General features: G+C 42.6%; 1 protein-coding gene across 3 annotated transcripts in view; it reads left to right on the forward strand.

The window, feature by feature from the left end:
- Positions 1-20,354, forward strand: part of SARDH (sarcosine dehydrogenase) — a 185,320-nt gene that overhangs the window by 47,944 nt on the left and 117,022 nt on the right. For all 3 annotated transcript variants that reach the window (XM_040324151.1, XM_040324152.1, XM_040324153.1), the window contains exons 9-13: positions 2,731-2,817; positions 4,226-4,316; positions 8,068-8,209; positions 12,070-12,153; positions 16,846-16,959. In XM_040324151.1, the coding sequence (XP_040180085.1) occupies positions 2,731-2,817; positions 4,226-4,316; positions 8,068-8,209; positions 12,070-12,153; positions 16,846-16,959 (518 nt within the window). The remainder of the gene's footprint in view (positions 1-2,730; positions 2,818-4,225; positions 4,317-8,067; positions 8,210-12,069; positions 12,154-16,845; positions 16,960-20,354) is intronic.

The following is a 20,354-nucleotide window of genomic DNA, read 5'->3' on the forward strand; positions in this document are numbered from 1 at the left end:
CCCAGGGACAGAGAGGGGACTGTTTAAATAGCTTTGGGCATATGCGGGCTGTAGGGGGGGGGGGTGCGCTGTCAAGCGAGCTGCATGGGGGGGCCTTATCAGGTGGGCTGTGTGAGGCCCCCGCAATTTTTAATGGTGGTCCCCAACTGCAGGCATCACAAGAACAGGAGGTAAAGAAAAATCTTCCCAATGGGGTACAGACAGATATATGAACCTGGCAGAATTGTTATCTCTTCCCCACTGCATCCAAAACCTCCAAAAATGTTGTGTTCATTATTTTTTTGCATTGATGGTGTTCATTATTCTAATCTTGATGTTATTGCGAAGTGTCAAGAATGTCATTGGTGCTTTAAAGGCATGCTGACCCTGAGAGCCAGGACATTTTGGAATAAAGAAATGGAACTCAAAGGAGCAAAGTTAAAGACTTGTATTTATTTCCTCCAAGGTGGACTGAAACCACCAAAACTCAGTCAGGAATTATGGCAGAGAGATCTTATTGCTGAAGTATCCTTATTCTATAATAAGACATGGGCTGACATAGCCCACCGAGCTTCACCTATAGATAAAATTCTACTTTTGACAATTGACCCATCAGCCCTCACCTACCTGAACCATTAGCACTATTAATGTATATCATACCTGTAACATGTTAAATGTTTGGGGCTGAAAGAAAATACACAAGAGGGCAGTATTTCACTGGCGAATTTCAGGGATCACAGCAATCATTCGAACAAACTAAGCACATAAACTAAAGAGAAAAAGTTTTAAGGTTCAGTTGCAGAATTGTGAAGAGTATGGAGGGCACTTGACTTCTAATTCTGAAAGCAGGAGCAAGAATGGTGTGTTGATCCGAATGCCTGACATTGGGAATACTCTTTAAACCTCTGAAAATGCTTAATGTTTCAATGGAAAGATTGCAGTGTATGGGTATATTTGCTCTTCATAGTTCATATAGAAGCTCTGTTACATTCGAGCCTGCCTGGTGACATTACTCCGATCATCCATTTATCTGTAAATGCTATTCGTTATTTTTGCCAGTCGGAGAGGAGTTCTCCCTTGGCTATGCCTTGCAGGCTTATTTTCTGTCTCGGTCACCAATATGTAGGTCACATTTCTTTTTCTAACAGATGCGGCCTGACACGTACATGGGAAGTGCTCTTGTCCAGAAAAGCACAGTGTTACCGCTGATGGAGGTAATGCAAGAGCTAGGAGACAAAGGTCTTCTGTGTATGTGTCTGTCCGATTCTTCAAAAAAAATCTTCTGCTGCATTTGTCTAAAGCAGCCTTTCTTAACTTTTTTTAACATAGCGGAACCCTTGAAATATTTTTCATGTCTTAGGTAATCCCTGCTAAATGATTACAGTTATGCATAAAACAATAAAGAATGTAGTGTTTGGGGGCCCCTCAAGATAGAAATAAATAAAATTAAATAACAAAAAAGTGAACTAAACTTAATGATAAACTGCATCTGTTCTAAAAAAATATATAAGGTTCCAAAGAAGACACTTGTCTTTTTTTTTGTTTTTGTTTTTGACTGTAAGAATACATATTATTCAGGTAATTGGAACTGGGAAGTCATACATCAGTTATGCATCACACTACAATATTTACAAAAAGTCTTTCTTTACGCAGTTAGCATTTGCAAAATCTTTACCAGCAACTAACTCATCAAACTGAATCATTTTGAAGACACTGCCACCTGACAGCCAGTAGGCACAGGACACTTAGTCTTTCATGGGTCATCGTGGTTCTCAGATAATTCTTATTCAGTGCTAGTTTTATATTTATTACTTTTTTTTCTATAAAGGAACTCTGGGGCCCCCTCTGTTGGTGGGGCCCTGGGCCATTGCTAAATCTTCCAAGACTATCAGCTCGCCTGGCACTGTCCATGACACCAATATAGGGGCACGTATACAAAACATAAAAGACATTAGGACCACTGTGTGAGCATGCCTCCTTTTGCCCCCTTATAATTTCAGCACTGCAAACAACCATGTGGTGGAAGTGTCTACCTTGTGGGGCATATACTGCATGGATTGTTACAAACAGTTGTTGGTAAATCCAGATGAGATTGTACAATTAGATTGTAACCTGAATGATGAGCTGTAGTCCAATTTAATTATCTTAAATTTGAATTTTGGGATACAAAAGACTTTTTCTTTTTGTACAAATGAATGAAATGAAATATGAGAAAAATAACTTTTCTTGTTGACTAAATTGATAAATATAAAATCTGTCTAATTATCCCAAATTAATGACTAGCCCTAGATAATCCCTAACCTACATACTAATCACTAACTGCATATGAACACAGTGTTTTATTCACATGGTTCAGTCCTGATGAGCTATGGCTTGCTGTAGAGGAGGCATGCTCACACAGTGGTCCTAATGTCTTTTATGTTTTGTATACGTGCCCCGATATTGGTGTCATGGACAGTGCCAGGCAAGGTGATAGTCTTGGAAGATTTAGCACAGGAGAGGGTGCAAAAAGAGCAGGACTTGCAATTCATGCTGCTGAATCAGTTCACAGCTCATGTTTTGGTGAGAGGGGGCACTTTGACCTTGGGTGCTTGTCCCACCACTGATCTTGGCAACCTTGTACACATAGGTGTATTCTTCAGTCAGGTCAGTAAACATTCAGATATCGGAGCTAGAAGGAGAAATGAAATTGTAGAAAAATGGACATAAACCAAATATGTTAAGTAAGCCATACTATGCTTTATTTCATAGAATCCTTCACTGCTGACCACAAGCCTCTCCTAGGAGAGTCCCCCGAGGTGCGAGGCTTCTTCCTGGGCTGTGGGTTTAATAGTGCAGGTAAGTGATAATGAGGAGCCCCCAGGTTTGGTTCTGCAGGACAAATGCACATGGCACTCTTAGCCCCAGTCAGTCTTGCTGGTATGTAATCCCCAACATAATGTCAGTGAGTCTTAAAGTTGCCACACACAGTAACTACACTCACCCATATTCATTTGCTGCACCAAGTATTACAGGCAGTTCAAGGTTCTTGTGGCAGTGAAGCTGAACTTATCCATCATTTCTCTTTCCTGCATTTAGACTGAAGCACATGGGTAAGCAAATGGCTGATTTTTTTCTTTCTTTCTTTATTCTTTTTTATATAGAGGGGAAAAATGTATTTTGATTAAATGATCAATAGAGAGAAAGCCAACCTGTTTTGGTGTTTGGACAACAGGGATTGTGTATTGTAGAATCTGTGAATGTGGCTGGACTAAACTGAAAAGCAACATTAGTTATATCTACATTTTTGGCCACTGGCTCCAGGCTGCACAGACTACCGGTGGCAGAACTTTGTTATATAATTTGTTCTGTTTCCTGTATACTTGGCTGTGTCTAAAGACCCAACTTCCACCTACTGATGGTATTTCTGAGTATCCTAAGCTAATCAAAGCAAAATAGCTTGATCAAGTGGATGGTTTTGACAATAATAGAAGATTGAGCTCTTTTGTTTGAAGCTTTTATTGCTGTCTGTGTCCCCGTTGGGGGACACCCTTTTTAACTTTGTTAAACGTTGTAACTGAGGCATGAAGTGAGGATAAATCTCCTTGATGGAGGCACAGACTAAAATATGTTAATTAAAAAATAATCCTTCCACACACTACCCAAAAAAAAGGTTTTCATCTGAAGTTTGGACCTCCTGAAAATAATAGTTGCATGTACCTGGGAGAAATATTTTCAGGCACTGACCTGTAACCAAGTATGCAAAGGAGTTCTAAATTTGACGACTGCGTACTTGTTTCGGGTGAGTGATTCCAAAAGTATTTGCGTCAGAGACAGCCTGACAGCTAGCATTTTCAGATGGAGGTTGACAATGGCATATGAGGGTTTACTGCTAAAGTTTTGTACATCTGAGTTTGATCACTCAGCCCCTCAGAAGAATGTTGTAAAAAGGGTTTTCCGTGGGTATTAAGCTCAAGTCCAAAGTGCCAATCATTAAGGCAATACATTTCCCAGCTACGCCTTGGGACTTTACTTCCAGCTCCCTCTGCACTGAACTAGTTTTACCTGCAGCATGGCTTATAGCTACTGAGTACAAAATGGCACACACAGAATCTGATTGGTTGATATCAGCAATGCAGTTCCTGTAAATCGGCCACATTCTGCACAATACTGCTTACCATATTTTCTTCTAGAAGTGCCCTTGAATCAGTTTCTCGGAAATCCTGTTAGGATGGATTTTCTCTGACAGCTCCTGTGGTCTCCACAGGTATGATGCTGGGCGGTGGATGCGGGAAGGAGCTGGCGCACTGGATAATTCATGGCCGCCCAGAGAAGGATATGTACGGCTACGACATCAGGTGGGGCATGTCATCTCCGCAGGGCTCATGCATCTTACAGGAGAACAATTGTGCAACAATGCATGATTGCTTAAAAGAATAGTTCTCCTGTTCCTAAAGTGGACCTTGCATCAGACATTTTTTTTTTCATGTTATGTTTATGTGTGCTTAATAATGTGTAAGTGAAAGACTTCCATGTATTTATCACCTTTCACAGCACTCTCACTGACATTGTTTTTATCCGTTGTTCTCTCAAGGAGAATGGCATCATCTTTCTTATGGCATATTCAGGGGTGAAATTCTTGAACTGGGATGGTGGCTCAGAGTGACTTTTTACTTTTTGGCTGTGATCACAAAGATCTGATATAGATCAGCCCCTGCTGCTGCCTCACTCTTTGTAACTTGAGACAAAGTTACTATGTTGCCATCTGATCAGTGGGTAAGAGAAGAATGTGGAAATACTTTCTCCTCCCTGCAGCAGAGGAGAGGTACTTTCAGTTAATCCTAAAGTATACAAATGGGCTCCAAACCACAAAGTATGAGTACAGAGTGCCTTTAATTGTTTGTAATACAGTCACATATAAACACCAACACGTTTCAGGGACAACAAAACTTCCCCTTCATCAGGGTTCTGTCACACCATCAGCATGACTAGGCCTCACTTTGAATAATTCCCAGTGTCTTTATTTGATGGCCCGTTGTAGGCCAGGGCCTGCAGTACCCCTCTGTGGCAGCAACCGATTCACTTGAGAAGATTAAATATAGGCGGACTACTGATCCCAATAAGTCCGATTGCAAATCCTGCCCACCCTCCTGGCTGCAGCGACTTGACACGAACTCCCACAGTCTCTCCCTCTGGCATCCAACTCTCCTGGCATGTCTCTTCCAGAGCTTTCCACTGTGCTTTCCACTCACCGACACCTGCCCTGGATCCTTCCTGAATGACTTTACTCCGGATGTGCTGACCAACTGTCTCCTCCAGCTCCGTTTCAGGACAGCTCTCCATGTAAGGAGAGGCTCCCTCCCAGCTTCCCGCCAGAAAAGGGGGTTTCCTCAGACACTAAAGTCTAACACTCCATCATCCAGTTCACCCAGCCGACTACTCCTCCTCCAGCAGGCTGACCATGGGTATGGGTAGGAGGCCTGCCCCCTGCCATTCCTAGTTGGGGATTGATCAGAGCTCCTCACAAGCACCCCATGTCACTCCAGCTCTCTACCCTGCCCCTTTTCCAGAACCCTCTCCCTTGAAACAGAGAAGGGGCCCAAGAGCTGAGGCACATGTCAGTCACCTACTGGTACACTAAACCACTCCCCTGCCCCCAGATCAAAACGAACAGGCCTGACTCGCAGTATAGGCCTGCCTAAATTTACCTGCGCTGGCAGCTTGCACAAAAAACTACACTAGCACCTACCTACCTAAGGTAGAGGGTGCTACAGATACATATATACTGTATATAAATAAAATATATCATTATCACATAAAATGAACTTTTACATATAGTAAACCTCTACTATTCATATCACCCACACAAAACGCTATATTTGCAAATATAGCTTTTTTTTTTGTATGCTAAATAGCTGTTTTGCAGTGTGATGTTATTGAAGATGACCTTTCTGTAATATTTTTATTACACCACCAAAATTCCCTTTTTATTTATTCTGAGCAGAGGAGCTTGTAAATAAGAATCCACAGAGCAATCTTCCACCTGTTTCTGTTGTTGGCTCACTGCCTCTTCCACAAGTCAGCACATAGAATGAGTTCTAACTACATGCAGCTTGTTATGAGGAATATGACATCTCCTGCAATGTCGTTAGCTGTCCTACTAATTTAGTCTTTGATATAAATGCACAAGACCACTAGGGAAGGGCAACGTTCTTTACAGCATGTGATCATTGAAAGGGCAGAATCCCTTGCTTAACATTGGCACGTGGTATACTTTTCTCAGTATCTACAGAACAGAACTGTTGTTTTGGTGCGCCATGCCTCAAACTGACAGATGCAGTTGCATACATTAGACATGTGCCATTTGTTTCGGTCCAGATATGCATTCAAACAATTTTATGGTTATTCTGAGAATCGGATGTATCCAAATCTCCAAATGAAACAGTAATGAATTTCATTAAAATTCATTACATTTCATATATTCATTTTCTAACGAATTCCAAATTTGGATTTCGACCAGAAACCCCACACCAAATAATAAAAAAAGCGCATGATGTCCCCCCCCAATTTTCATACCAGTCCCTTATCCGAGCATGCAGTCTGGCAGGCCAGGAAAGGGGGGGGCGAGCAAACCGGGGTGCTTTTGGGGCAGGTGGGCTTTGCCCCTGGCTATTTAAAAACTGGCAGACGGCGGAACTGGCAGACGGCAGAAGCCTTTATCGGAACCAGAGGTTTTTTTTCCTTCTGGGCGGTGGGCATTGTAATTTGTGATTGACGATGGATCTTTACCGGGGGACATTTATTTCTGACTTCTTAATAAAAGGAATTGTCAAAACTATGTACCCCATACTCATTCACATTGGGGGGGGGGGTGATCTGGGGGGACTTCCAGATTCTGATAAGCCCCCTGCCTGGAGACCCCCACAACTACCGGCTAGGGTTGTGGGGAAGGCCTAGGCCCTTGTCGTCATCAACATGGGGACCAGGTGCTTTGGGAGGGGGGTTTAGAGCCCCCCCATGTTGAGGGCATGTGGCCTGCTATGGTTCAGGAGGGGGGGCTCGCTCGCCCCCCCCCCCTAATTTTCTGGCTTGCCGGGCTGCATGCTTGGATAAGAGGAAAATCAGGAAAGTAAGGGAAAAGTTGTTGGGTATTATCTGTAGTGATTTCCTTTAAAAAAAAATGTTTTTATGTAATACTTTAAAACCCAGAAAAGTTGGATTGATTTACAGATAATAATTGCAGCTGCCAATTAACTGACAGTTAATTACCCCGGAAATCACACTCATCCCTCGCTATGCACATTTAGCCCCTGATCTCTTCTTTATTGCGCAGCCTTTATTAACGCCCTTCTCCATCGGCTGGACGGTGCTCAGCAATAATCGCACAGCACAGTAAAACTTATCATTAAATCTATTTCTTCCCTAGAGAAGCACTGTCTAATTATGCCATAGGCTAATGATGGAGATGAGGGAATTAAATGTGGGAGGTGTAGTCGCTGGATGGATGTCCTTTCCTTATTTGCAATTTTCGCTTATACGCAACACAAGACAATGCTCAGGAATTTCTGACGAGGCCAGAATTCAGGAGATGTGACAGCCAGGGTCATTGGTGACTCCCAGAATGCTTTGTACCACCCTCGAATGCCTTTGTTTGGTCTTTGGAAGTCAGCGAAAGCTACAGTCATAAATAATGATAATTACCATTAATGATACTCTGTAGGAGAGCGCAGTATACTGTATTATAAAGCCTGAGCGCACAGACAAAAGATTCACAAACCAATTTAGAATGAATCACACTGAAAGGTTGATTTTATTATTTTTTATGGGTTTATATAAAAGGACAAATGTTAAACTGTAGTTTACTTATGTAATCCTTTTAAAAAGTCATGACATTGCTTTTTCCAGTTCAGCTACTGAAATATCAAAATTCTGTCTATAGATTGTGTTTCCATATACCTTCTAAAATTTTAAATCAAGGTTTCAATGGAATTACCTGTTCTAAAATCTGATGAAGGTACCAGGCCAAAATTTAGGGTAGGCATCATCCGTGTTCTGTGTTCTGTGCTAAGTGTATGGAAACATGACTTCTTCTATATTTATGTTCTTCAGGAGATTCCATTACTCATTGACCAATCACAACCGCTGGATGCGAGAACGCAGCCACGAGTCCTACGCTAAAAACTACTCTGTCGTTTTTCCGTATGATGAGCCTCTGGCTGGAAGGAATATGAGGAAAGATTCTCTGTATGAGGTAAAGAAGAGAAAGTGAACAAAGAATATATATTGGTTGAGCACTATTGGGCTTGCAATCTTTACTTGCAGAAGGTACCAAATACTTTTTGCCGCAATAGACATTAAAGGGTCAATCCACACAAAACTCATATTTTAGTGTGGTAGATGCTGGAGTAATTGCCCCATCAAAATAGTTTTGTTTTTGGAAATGTAGAGAAGGAATACATCCACTGTCATGTTTTAACTGCTGTTTAATTGGTTAGAGAGATTTACTTGTCCTGGTAAAAAACTGTTTCACTGGACAGGAAGTGGGGTAATATCTCCACCTGCAAGATAGACAGAAATTGCTGCCGGTGTTCCTGTTGTACAGTAGTTTTTCCCTCAATTCTTGTCCAGGGAAACCAATGTCACCTTGATTTTTATGGGGGGACAGAGGGGGATATCTCTCTAATGGAGCCCCACATGTTTGTATAAACTTGTTAGTGACTCTAACTTTTCTACACCCTATCCAAAACCCCCCAAAAAAATGTGGATGGATACAAACTTCAAGGGCTCATTCACATTGTTGCATTGTGGTTACCGCAACACATGCATTCTGGTGGGTTGCAATGCCATTTTTATTTAATGCCACCCCAATGTATGTAACCAATGCACCTCCAATAACTACTGTGCATTGTAATGTGTTGTATCATAAAAAAAATTGTACAGGTCTGGTTTGGGGTATCTTAATGCAACTCGCATTAACGCACGTCATGACACATGCTAGCGTGCATTTTTATTGCACCACAATACAGCAGTCATTTCTAAGTGGGTTATAAATCACCTGATTAGAGATTTAGAGATATTTCTGTGTTGAATTCCAGCTGGGGCTGTGGCCATTATAAAGGGCTCCCTATAGCCCTGGTGGATTTTTTATTCTATATGGTGGTGATGCCAGCAAGTGACTCAGCAGATCAGACTCCGGCTTTATCACTTTTGAATAAACAAAGTCTGATTAATGAAAACAAATTTATTGCTTAGTTGTAATAGTTGCAAAATGTATGTTTATTATGTTTTAATCTATTTGTATACCAGTTGAGAGGCTAAGACAAACCACTGTCTGGTATCGGCCCCATAATTTAGAACAACAAAATCCACTATGGAACAGGGAGAAAAAACAACAGGACTTTGTGATACCAAAAGAATGTGTGGCACATGTATTAAGCATAAAAAACAAGTATTTATTGAAAATTGTTAAGTGACCCCTATAGACTACAAATAAGGGGAGATATCTAAAATTGTCAAACACTTTGAGCATTGAAAAAAAACGTCATAAAGCATAGTAATGGTCCTGATCGCAGGATTCCGGGGGGCCCTGGAATCTTACGATCCGCACTATTACTATGCTTTTATGAAGTTTTTTCAATGCTCAAAGTGTTATATAAATTTGTCAATCTCCCCTTATTTGTATACTATAGGGGTAACTTTAAAAAAAATTCAATAAATACTTGTTTTTTATGCTTAAAGTGTTTGTTAATCCATATTATAAAGTCTATGCCTCTATTAGAGCCTGGCATAGCACACGGTACCTGTCTTTTTTTAAATGATGCTTCTAAATACTTGTTTAGAGCTTTCTTCAGGCCGGTCACATGACCTGCGGCCGCTGTACAGCTCCAATGGATGGCTTCTGCAGGAGTGGCCGAGATCTCCCTCTGACGTCAGAAGGGAAAATCACATGGCTGCTCAGCCCTTCCTGCAGTAGCCCTGGAAACGGGGCGAGAGTCATGTGACCGGCCTGAAGATCAAGCTATCAGTATTTACAAGCCTCGTTTTATATAAAAGATTGATACAGTGTGCTATGCCTGCCTATTATAGAGGGGCTGGCAGTGACAATTTTAAGCTTTTTTTATTTTTATGTAAAGCCGGGGGGGGGGGGGGGGGTCGAGACAAAGACACAGGCACAGAGATGACGGGCAGGAAGGAGAGGGTGAGGGGGAGAGATGAGAGCAGAGAGGTCAGCTGCGCATGAGGAAGGGACGTATTCTGACCACAGGAAGCGGAGGGATCAGAAAGTGGCAGATTACACTGCACAAGCACTGTGCTGTTTAATCTGCTTTAAGGGACCAGGATCTGTATTTTAAAAATTTTTGGGGTTAACAAACACTTTAATATACAGTATGTGCCATACATTATTTTGGTATTGAAAAGTCCTGTTGTCTCCCTCAGTTCCCTTGTGGATTTTATTGTTATTATGTTTTTTATAATGTATCACACGGAATTAAATTGGGCCTCGTACACATGATCGGACTTCCATCAGACAAATCCGTGGATTTTGGTCCAAAGAGCATTGGCCGTGAACTTGTTCTGCACACAGACAGCAGAACTTTTTAATCAAACATACACCAAATCACGTGGTTTTTCAGCTCTTTACCGCCACCCTTTGGGCAACTTCTGCTATTGTTGTCTGATCTTTAGCATTGGTTCCGAGCATGCGGATTTGTACATTGGATTTTAGTTGAACGGATTTGTGTACACATGATCGGATAATCTGAGGTAACAGATTTATTGCCAGACAGTTGGTGAGCATGAACAGCAACAATTGTCTGATGGAGCATACACATGGTCTGAATATCCGACACAACACGTCCATGAGACAATTATTGTCGTAAAATTGGATCGTGTGTATGGGCCTTTACAATGAAAACTTTTAATTCAACTTCAATGTGTAACACATAGGAAACACAATTCTGATCATTTACTTTCCCTCTCTGCTATGCTTATGTTTAGCTCCTTGCATCACAGGAGGTGTGTCTCACAAACAGGCATATTTAAAGGCAGGGTTCGACAAAATCTGGGCGCCCGGTCACAATTGCGACTAGAATTGGCGACCTGGCGCTCGGGGAAGCGAAGGCCGCGGCCTTAATTACCGACCGGCGCGTCCCGACGCGATCGTGCGGAGGGGAAGGTGGGGTGCACGGAGACACAGGATACCCCATTTTTTATTCTAACACCCTAGAGAATAAAATTTAGTTGTCCTCAGCATTATAATAATAATACAAACAATTATATTTGACAGTCCGCACAGTAAAGTCTGGACACCGTAGTTGCAGAGGCAGTAGAAAAGACTTGGCAAACCCTGATACCCAACTGTTATGATACTCTATCAAAATAGAAAATTTGGGGGAAAAAAATCACAAACCTTAAATTTAAACCATAGTTCCCAGTTGCTTTGATGAACTGTAATAATCACCAAATCCAACCAAATATTTATTTTACCTAAGTTCCTTTAGTGTGGGAAAGCAGTCTTTATGAAACTTGACATCCTGAAAAAAAATTACTGTGTCCCTCCCCCTTTTTTTACATCATACTGAAGGAAAACCAAACGTTGCATGGAGCACAATATGGAAAGGTCCTACTGTATTCTAAAAGCTAAGAATTTTTGTTTTTAGTTGCACAGCTGTGCATGAGATATGTTTCTGGCTGTTAGAGACATGAAAAATCCTATAAATGTTTTTTTATCACTTGCTTAGATCCTTAATGTTAGGTTTTGAATTTGTGTGTGCTTGTTAACTGAGTCGCATGACCATACAATATTTTAATAAAGCCACAAGATGTTTTTATTTAGTGATCATTTTATATAGTAAAATAGTCTTATGTAAAAAGTCATCCTTCCTAAAACACAGAGCAGGATAAGGCTGTCAAAGTAACAACCCAGTACTGCTTATTGTACTGGGAAAAGGGGAATGGTAAGACCATGGCTCCAGCCACTATTTCTTTCCTCTAAAGCCCAAGTCGGATGCCTTATCTGCCTTCTATATCAACCTTGCCTGACTTTTAGCCATTGTATTCTTTATCTCAATATCATTCCAAGTAACACCCTGTATAATGTGATCTCCACAGGAGCTGCTTCATCAGGGCTGTGTATTCCAGGAGCGCCATGGCTGGGAGAGGCCAGGATGGTTTTATAGAGAAGGGTTGGCTCCGGTAAGTTAAATGTCTGGTGCAACTGCATCTGCTGTGTTTTACTGCTGACAGATAACTGCTTTTAGGTTGAATGCCTAGAAGATGTAATCATTGGGGATGGGCTGAACGGGCCCCTGTTTGGTTTGGACCCGAACGTTCGAACACCACAAAAGTTGGGACCCGAATAACGAACCTCATTAAAGTCAATGGGACCCGAACGTTGAATATCAAACGTGCCCATTTTGAAGGCTTAAATGCAAGTAATTGGGCATACAATGGTTATAGGGGTTCGGGTCATGCCCTGGGGTATCAATAAAAAAAAAGTTTGTGAAAAACGTCATTTTTAAATGAGCAGTGATATTTTTTTTTATTTTTTTTTTATTTAAAGTGAAAGCCCAAAAATGAAAAAAATCCTTCTGATATAGTGCCTGGGGGATCCCCTTAGTCTAACTGTAAAGTGGCAGATCTGTATAATGTCTGGAATCTGCTGCAGCAATAATTGAATTTATAAAGCCAAAAGCAATTACATTTTTTTCTGCACGCTGCCTTTATTTTGCTCAGCAACAGCTGGGGAGCCAGTGTGTATGATTAGGCCACAATGTAGTGCACTGGGAACAAGATTAGAGATTTTTTGGATACATTCTGATGTCACTTTGACTAAAATTGGTCTTTGGGTGTCGTGGCCAACGCTGTATCCTGGCTTAGGCCAACAAGGCCCAGGCCTAGGGCAGAACTTTTCAGGGGGGCAACACAGAAAGAGTCCCCACCGGCTTGTGCTACACTGTTAGGCCGCATACACACGGTCAGTCCATCCGATGAGAACGGTTAACGGTTAACCGATGAAGCGGACTGATATATGGTCTGATGTGCCTACAGTTAAAAAAACGATCAAGTCCAACGCGGTGACGTAAAACACAACGACGTGCTGAGAAAAATGAAGTTCAATGCTTCCAAGCATGTGTCGACTTGATTCTGAGCATGCGCGGGTTTTTAACCGATGCTTTTGCATACTAACCGTTGGTTTTGACCTATCGGTTAGGCGTCCATCGGTTAAATTTTAAAGCAAGTTTTAAAATTTTTGACCTAAGGATAACTGACCGATGGGGCCCACACACCATCGGTTTGGACCGATGAAACGTTACTTCAGTCCGTTTCCATCGGTTTTGACCGACCATGTGTACGCGGCCTTAGTGTAATGCAAGCTGCTTCTAATTTTGACTGTTCTATCAGCTTGGACAACAAACCTTCCTCACTGTGCTATATGATTTCTGCTATTCCATTGGCATGGTTATATCTTCTTAGTCCTCCTCCTCCATAAAATTATCAAAAAAGTAGAACTATAGACAACACTTTTTTTTTTTCATTTTGGATGGAGTAAGGGGGGGGGGGGGGTTTATAGCCCGTCAGTTTATTTTTTACCATTCCTGTCCCATTGCAGAGATTTCCCTTCACTTCCTGCCCGATAGCTAGGAAGTGAGAGGAAATCTATGCAAATTAAGGGAATCCATTGCCCCCCCAGGCCCTAAGAACTAGTGTCCCCACTCAAAAATTTCAGGGCAATCTTAAACAGAAAGGGATGTGGCATTGACAGGAAGGGGTGGGTCTTATTTAAATTAGGGAGTGCACGAGTTTAGTCAGGCCTAGGGCAGCACAAAACCTAAATACACTATTGGTCGTGGCGCCTTCCCACAGTAACCCTATAGAGATAATCTTGATGAAAGCAAGAATTTGCCTTGCTGTAAAAAATTGCTATGATATGCACCTGTTAGACAGGTACTATAAAATTGGTCTTTGACCACCACGTCCACCTTTGCCTGTGGACACATTTGTTGCTGGCCCCATTACAGTGCCAAGGGAACGTCTGCCTCCCCTTGTTGTCCTCCCAGACATTATTGGGGTCGAAGGGGGCAGTGCTTATAAGCAAATGTAAAGGAGAAGTTGAAATCTGTACGTAGATGCACTTTAATTAATGTAAATAGGTGTTTGTTGCCCTTTAATTTGAGTGCTCACACTACACTGACACACTCCATGGATGCAATATAATATACTGCAATATAATGCGCCAAACATACAGTGACCAGAACTATATGGCGTTAAACTGGCAGTAATGCACAGAAGTAAATGGCGTTAAACTGACAGTAACGCAATCCAACAGACAGTGTTCAACCGTCACTACACTGACGCTATCTGAACTGTCCCTACCCTAGCTATACACTAATGTCAATATTACTGACACAGTCTCACTACACTGAAATTATCTGAGCTGTCCCTACTCTATACTAATCTATGTATAAATGACACAGTCTCACTACACTACAGTGAAACTATCTGAGCTGTCCCTACTCTAGCTACACACTATGCAAAGCTGAATGATGGTCCTACTCACTACACTCACACTATCCCTAGACTAACACTAAACTAATATTCTACACTGACAATTGAAGCAAAATAGCACAGTAACTAACTAATGGCACTGAACAAAGCCCTGTTCTATCTCTCTCCATGCCAAAATCACACTGATAATGGCTGCAATTGCAAGAATACTTTTATACTTCGGGGCGGGAATGAGCCATGATTGGATAAAGTCATGATGACAGTGTCCAATCATGACTCTGACAGTGCTCTGTGCCCCGATTGGTTGAAGTTTTCACTGCTTCAGCCAATCAGGGCTTGCAATGCACTGTTCAGCGCCGCAATGCATTGCGGTCGGTTCGGGGGAAAGGGGCGAACAAACGGTTGAACGTCCCGAAAGTTTGGCTGTTTCCTGAACAACCGAACAGCGAAAGTTCGCCCATCCCTAGTAATCATAGTACACCTCCAATGATCTGTGTTTGTGGTTCCTATACATTTGCTTCCATTGTTCGGGATACAGGTTTAGAGCAACAGTGTAACTGTTGGCCATATCTCTCTTAGAATCTGCTATCTTCAGCTGCAAAGCTGAAGCACTGCAAGGCTTAAGTCTAGTACACACCACAAGTTTTTATTTTTTTTGTTCGAACTGCAAAAAAACTGACAGCTCATGTTGGAGCCACTGTACTAACAATCCAATGTCAGTACATCAATCTCCCCTGCTGTTCTATTGTCTTCTGACAGTATACGGCGCCCCCCGCCAGAACTCTCCGGTCAGCTCCCTCAGCCATTATCTGGTCGGAAGACTTTTTTCGGTCATGAACCTTCGACAGAAGCCAGCAGGCTTCTGTCGGGCGGTTTCTATTGAACCTCCAGATGCCAACATTCGGTCTGTGTGTACTAGGCTTTAATCTGACAATGTTTAGGCCATTTCACCTGTAACAACTAGTCAAATTGTACTGTGAATTTTCTGATCTGCACTAGAAACATTGAAGGAGGAGTCCACTGCAAGAATTCCACTGCCAGCTGTATATCCTACAGTCATCTGATTGCTATGATCACTAGGGCTCTTTCACACGGAGCGGACCGTTTCTGGGTCCGCTCCGTGTGTCTCCATCGGCTCAGCGGGGATCCCCGCTGAGCTGTCAGTGGATAGGGCGGTCCCCGCACACAGTGCAGGGACCGCCCTGTCTCAGCTCCGCTCTGCCCTATGGGGAACCGGATGCAGACGGACCGTCTGTCCGTCTGCATCAGTTCCGTTCCGCCGGACGGAAGAAAAATAGGGTTTTCTTCCGTCCGAAAACCGGATCCCGACGGATGCGGACGCTAGTGGATGCTCCATCCGCTAACGGACGCGATCCCATAGGGATGTATTACAAGTCCGTTAACGGATTGTAAAAACGGACAGGCGGAGTGGACGTCTGAAAGGGGCCTAAAAAGGATTCTGGTGGTCTACAGCAGGGGTCTCCAAACAAGGTCAACAAAGTCCAGTCTCTGTTGACTTCCATCATCCAATCATGTCCAATCATGTGCAAGTAAAAATTCTGTATTTTTTTATTTCCTTGCGTGTGGTTGTGTATACCTTTCAAAGTGAAGCTTTGCCTTGTTTGCTATACTCTGGAGCAAATTTCCTTTACACGGTTTGTTTTCCTTTAGTAAATCAACCCCTTTGTATCTAAGCTAAGATGCAATTGAGCAGACATAACTTCTGGCCATCTTGCTGTGTCTGGGCCCAGCCTCACCTCTACATCATCATGACTGCATGAAGCACAGGAAGGAGAGCTCTCAGTGGTTCGCTGGTTTGTTTAAATTTTGACCTACTGAAGATGGGGAGAGGCCTCACACACATCTGCAGTTTCAACTGTTCTGCATGTGAATGACTGTAGAGGCACAGGGACAACAAACACAATCAGTGTTTTATCCTTCATGTTTTTCCCAAATTAGCTTATTATTCTATAGCAGCGGTCTCCAAACTGCGGCCTGAGGGCTGGATGCGGCCCTTTGCTAGCCTTTATCCGGCCCTTGGGGCACTATTCTGCCATATGATATGAGGTACTATTCTTCCCACGGACACCAACAATAGGGCATATTTCTTTCGCTGATACTAGTGATGGGGCACTTCTCCTTATCCTATTGATTACTAACATCAAGGCCATGTTTACCCTTACCGATGTTGGGCCAAGGAAATTTTCTACCCCCAATGGCCACAATCCGGCCCCCTTAAAGTCTGAAGGACAGAAAACTGGCCCTTTGTTTGAAAAGTTTGGAGACCCCTGATCTATTGTAATGTAGTAATTATATAAACAGCTAATGCTTTTAGTTATTTTTTAAGTCACTCTTTAATTTTTTTTTTTCTCTCTGTAGGTTCAAGATTATGATTATTATGGAGCATATGGTGTTCAGCGAAACAAGGATTACACATACAGCACACTTCTGGAGAAAGAGTATACGTTTGACTTTCCCCCACACCATGATGTGGTAGGTGGGAACAGGGGTCTGGGAAAGTGTGTATGTGTCGGGAATGCGTATTTAAAATACTGGCCACATTATGGGCTCAGTAAACAGAGATGACCCAAGGATGGGAAATCGGAAATCATCCTATAATTCCTTAATTCTCACAGAGCTGTCAGTCATCTATTTAAAGCAGAACTTCAGTATTTTTTTTTTAAACTTTCCATCTATTAAATCTTCTGCCCTTGTTGTTTTAACTTTGGATCGTAAAACATTTTTTTTCTGACAGTAAATACCTTACACAGCCCTCCTCTGCCAGGAAGGGAGGAGGGAGGGCGAGTCATAAGAGAGCCAATGACAGCTGCAGAGCTGAAGGTGTGCCTCTGTGTGTATGTGTAAATCCAGGAAGTGAACAGGCAACAGTGTCAGCTGCCCACAGTTAAAATGGTTGTAGCTAGACTCAGTGGAGGGAGATTTCTGCAGCAAGTACAGAATCAGTCTATATAAAATAATATACAAAGTGGTTGGAGGGAAGCTTCAGAATGACAAAGATGTTTTTATTACAAATTATGTGAGCAGACTGCAGTTCCTCTTTAAGGAATCCTAGCTGTTTGTTGTCTTCTTTTCTTCCTACCTCTTAGGCCCCGTACACACGATAGAATCCATCCGCTGAAAAATCCCAGCAAATGGGTTTCAGCGGATAGATCCTATGGTGTGTACACTCCAGCGGATCTGTTTCCGCGGATATTTCTCCCCTGGGATGGATTCCAGCAGATCGAATATTTGCTGACATGCCAAACAAATCCATGTGCTGGAATCCATCCCAACGGATGGATCCGCTGGTCTGTATAGACTCACCAGATCCATCCGTCCGAAGGGATCCCCCGCATGCGTCGTAATGATTCGACGCATGCGTGGAATTCCTTATATGACAGCGTCGCCGCGTCATAATCGCGGCGACGGCGCGACACGTCTTCGCCAGAGGATTTTGGCGCGGATTTCAATGCGATGGTAAGTACACTCCATCGCATTAAAATCTGCTGAAATCCTCGAGAGGATTTATCCGCGGAAGCGGTCCGCTGGACCGTATCCGCGGATAAATCCTCCCGTGTGTATGGGGCCTTAGAGACTTAGGGCCAGATTCTCAAAAGAGATACGCCGGCGTATCGCCTGATACGCCGTCGTATCTCTGAGTCCGCCCGTCGTATCTATGCACCTGATTCATAGAATCAGTTGCGCATAGATAACCATTAGATCCGACAGGCATAAGGCTCTTACGCTGTCGGATCTTAAATGCATTTTTTTTTCGCCGCTAGGTGTCGCCGACGTCGTTTTCCCGATCGAGTATGCAAATTAGCAAAATTCGCGAATTCCCGAACATACGCCCGACCGACGCCGTGAAGTTACGACGTTTACGTAAGTTTTGCGACGCGTAAAGTTGCCCCTGGGTATATGAGGCGCAGTCAATGTTAAGTATGGCCATCGTTCCTGCGTCAAAATTTGAAAATTTACGTTGTTTGCGTAAGTCGTCCGTGAATGGCGCTTGAACGCCATTTACGTTAACGTCGAAACCAATGACGTCCTTGTAACGCAATGCACGTTGGGAAATTTTAGGGACGGCGCATGCGCAGTACGATCAGCGCGGGAACGCGCCTAATTTAAATGATCCACGCCCCCTACCCGGATCATTTGAATTAGGCGGGCTTGCGCCGGAGGATTTACACTATGCCGCCGCAACTTTACAGGCAAGTGCTTTGTGAATCAAGCACTTGCCCGTAAAACATGCAGCAGCGTAACGTAAATGTGATACGTTACGCCGCCGCAGATTTGCGCGATTATACGTGAATCTGGCCCTTAGTAGCCTGGGAACCCATTCTCCTGAATGAATGGGCTGTAAAAACAATAGCTCCAATGGGCGTGGAAAAGCAGACCAGGAGCAATGCTGACTGACAGTCAGCATCACTCTGCTCGGGGAGGAGTGAGAACCGAGCCATCGGCGGTGTTCGGTTCTTAGTGTAGAGACGCCGGGGGACAGCAGCCGCATCGGTCTGATTCTCTATCCACCGAGGTAAGTAGTATTAGCAAAAACAAAAAACAAAAACATCCTTCTCTTTTAATAGTGTCAGATGGAGAAAAAGTGTCCCCTAGGACCAGATAAAGGCAAGCAAAAGGGCTGCATCTTGCCCCCAGGACACAGTTTGGAAACCACTGGCTTATATTATAACATGTTTTATATTAAAACAAACATGTAAAAAAAATCTAATCACAGCAAAAACATCTGAAAAAATGCACTCTGATAATACACTATTCTTTCTCTTTAACCCTTTACTTAACCCCTGAACTGAGACGCTAACACCTATCCCTTCTCAGGCATAATTTTAACCACGACAATAGAAGTGGAAAAGGTTTCCCTTATGATGAAAGCGTAACACAGCTTGTGGCAAACTGTCAGCATCAAAATCTTGGCCTAAAAATGAAATGAACCAGTGTTGATCCAAGACAGGAATCCTTTCTTTAAAAAGCAGTAGCATACATTTGTAAGTCTTTTTGTAACTTTTCCAAGTGACCAGCTGGATACGGTGCATTCTTGCTGTCGCGCTTTCCTTGCTGGCGCTGTCTTCATTACCCCTAAAAATAGCTTTTTCTAATTATTCCATTCCTTGTTAATTTAAAGCAACGACTTCCCCTCCCCACAGCTCGCAGATTGCCGAACATTTGGCCTGCTATTTTTTCCTGCCTGACAGTTTTGTTTCGGCATGGGAAAATTAAACCTCTGAAAATTGTCACTAATTGTCGTCACATTAATAGAGTTCTGTGACCTGCTGAAAATCATTCAGCCTGCAAACGAAAAAGGATCGGTAAAGCTGAAATGACAGTTACATTACATTATGCAGAGGAGCTGCTGATAACATTTAATGCATATAAAGTTTCTCACTCGACAAAAGGAAAGGAGCAATTTGGCATGTATGGCCTTTTTCTATTCCATCCATTTGTTTTACATTTTCTGCCATTTTAAGCTAAATGAAGCATAAGGCCTGGTTCACACCTATGCATTTTTAGCGCTTTTTGCATTTGGCATTTGGCAGATTTGCAGATTTTACAGAATGTGTTCCATAGGAAACCATTTTAAACGGACTGTAGTGCAAAAGGCACAAAAAATGCATAGGTGTGAACCAGGCCTAAATTACACCTATCATTAGAAAGGTATGAGCCATTGATTGGTTCCTCCTGAAAACCTAATTTGGCTAGCCTTGCTAGTCTGGCTTAGATATCTATTTGAATTGAATCACAAACCAGGAACTGAGGCTAAAGTAGCCTCAGCAGATATGGGATTACTATACAGGAACTAGAATAGAATAGAATAGAAATAAAATAATAAAATAAAATAGAATGTTTGTATAATTTGGGAACCTTTTTAAAGG

Source organism: Rana temporaria, chromosome 9, assembly GCF_905171775.1.
Source record: "Rana temporaria chromosome 9, aRanTem1.1, whole genome shotgun sequence".
Classification (NCBI taxonomy): Eukaryota; Metazoa; Chordata; class Amphibia; order Anura; family Ranidae; genus Rana; species Rana temporaria.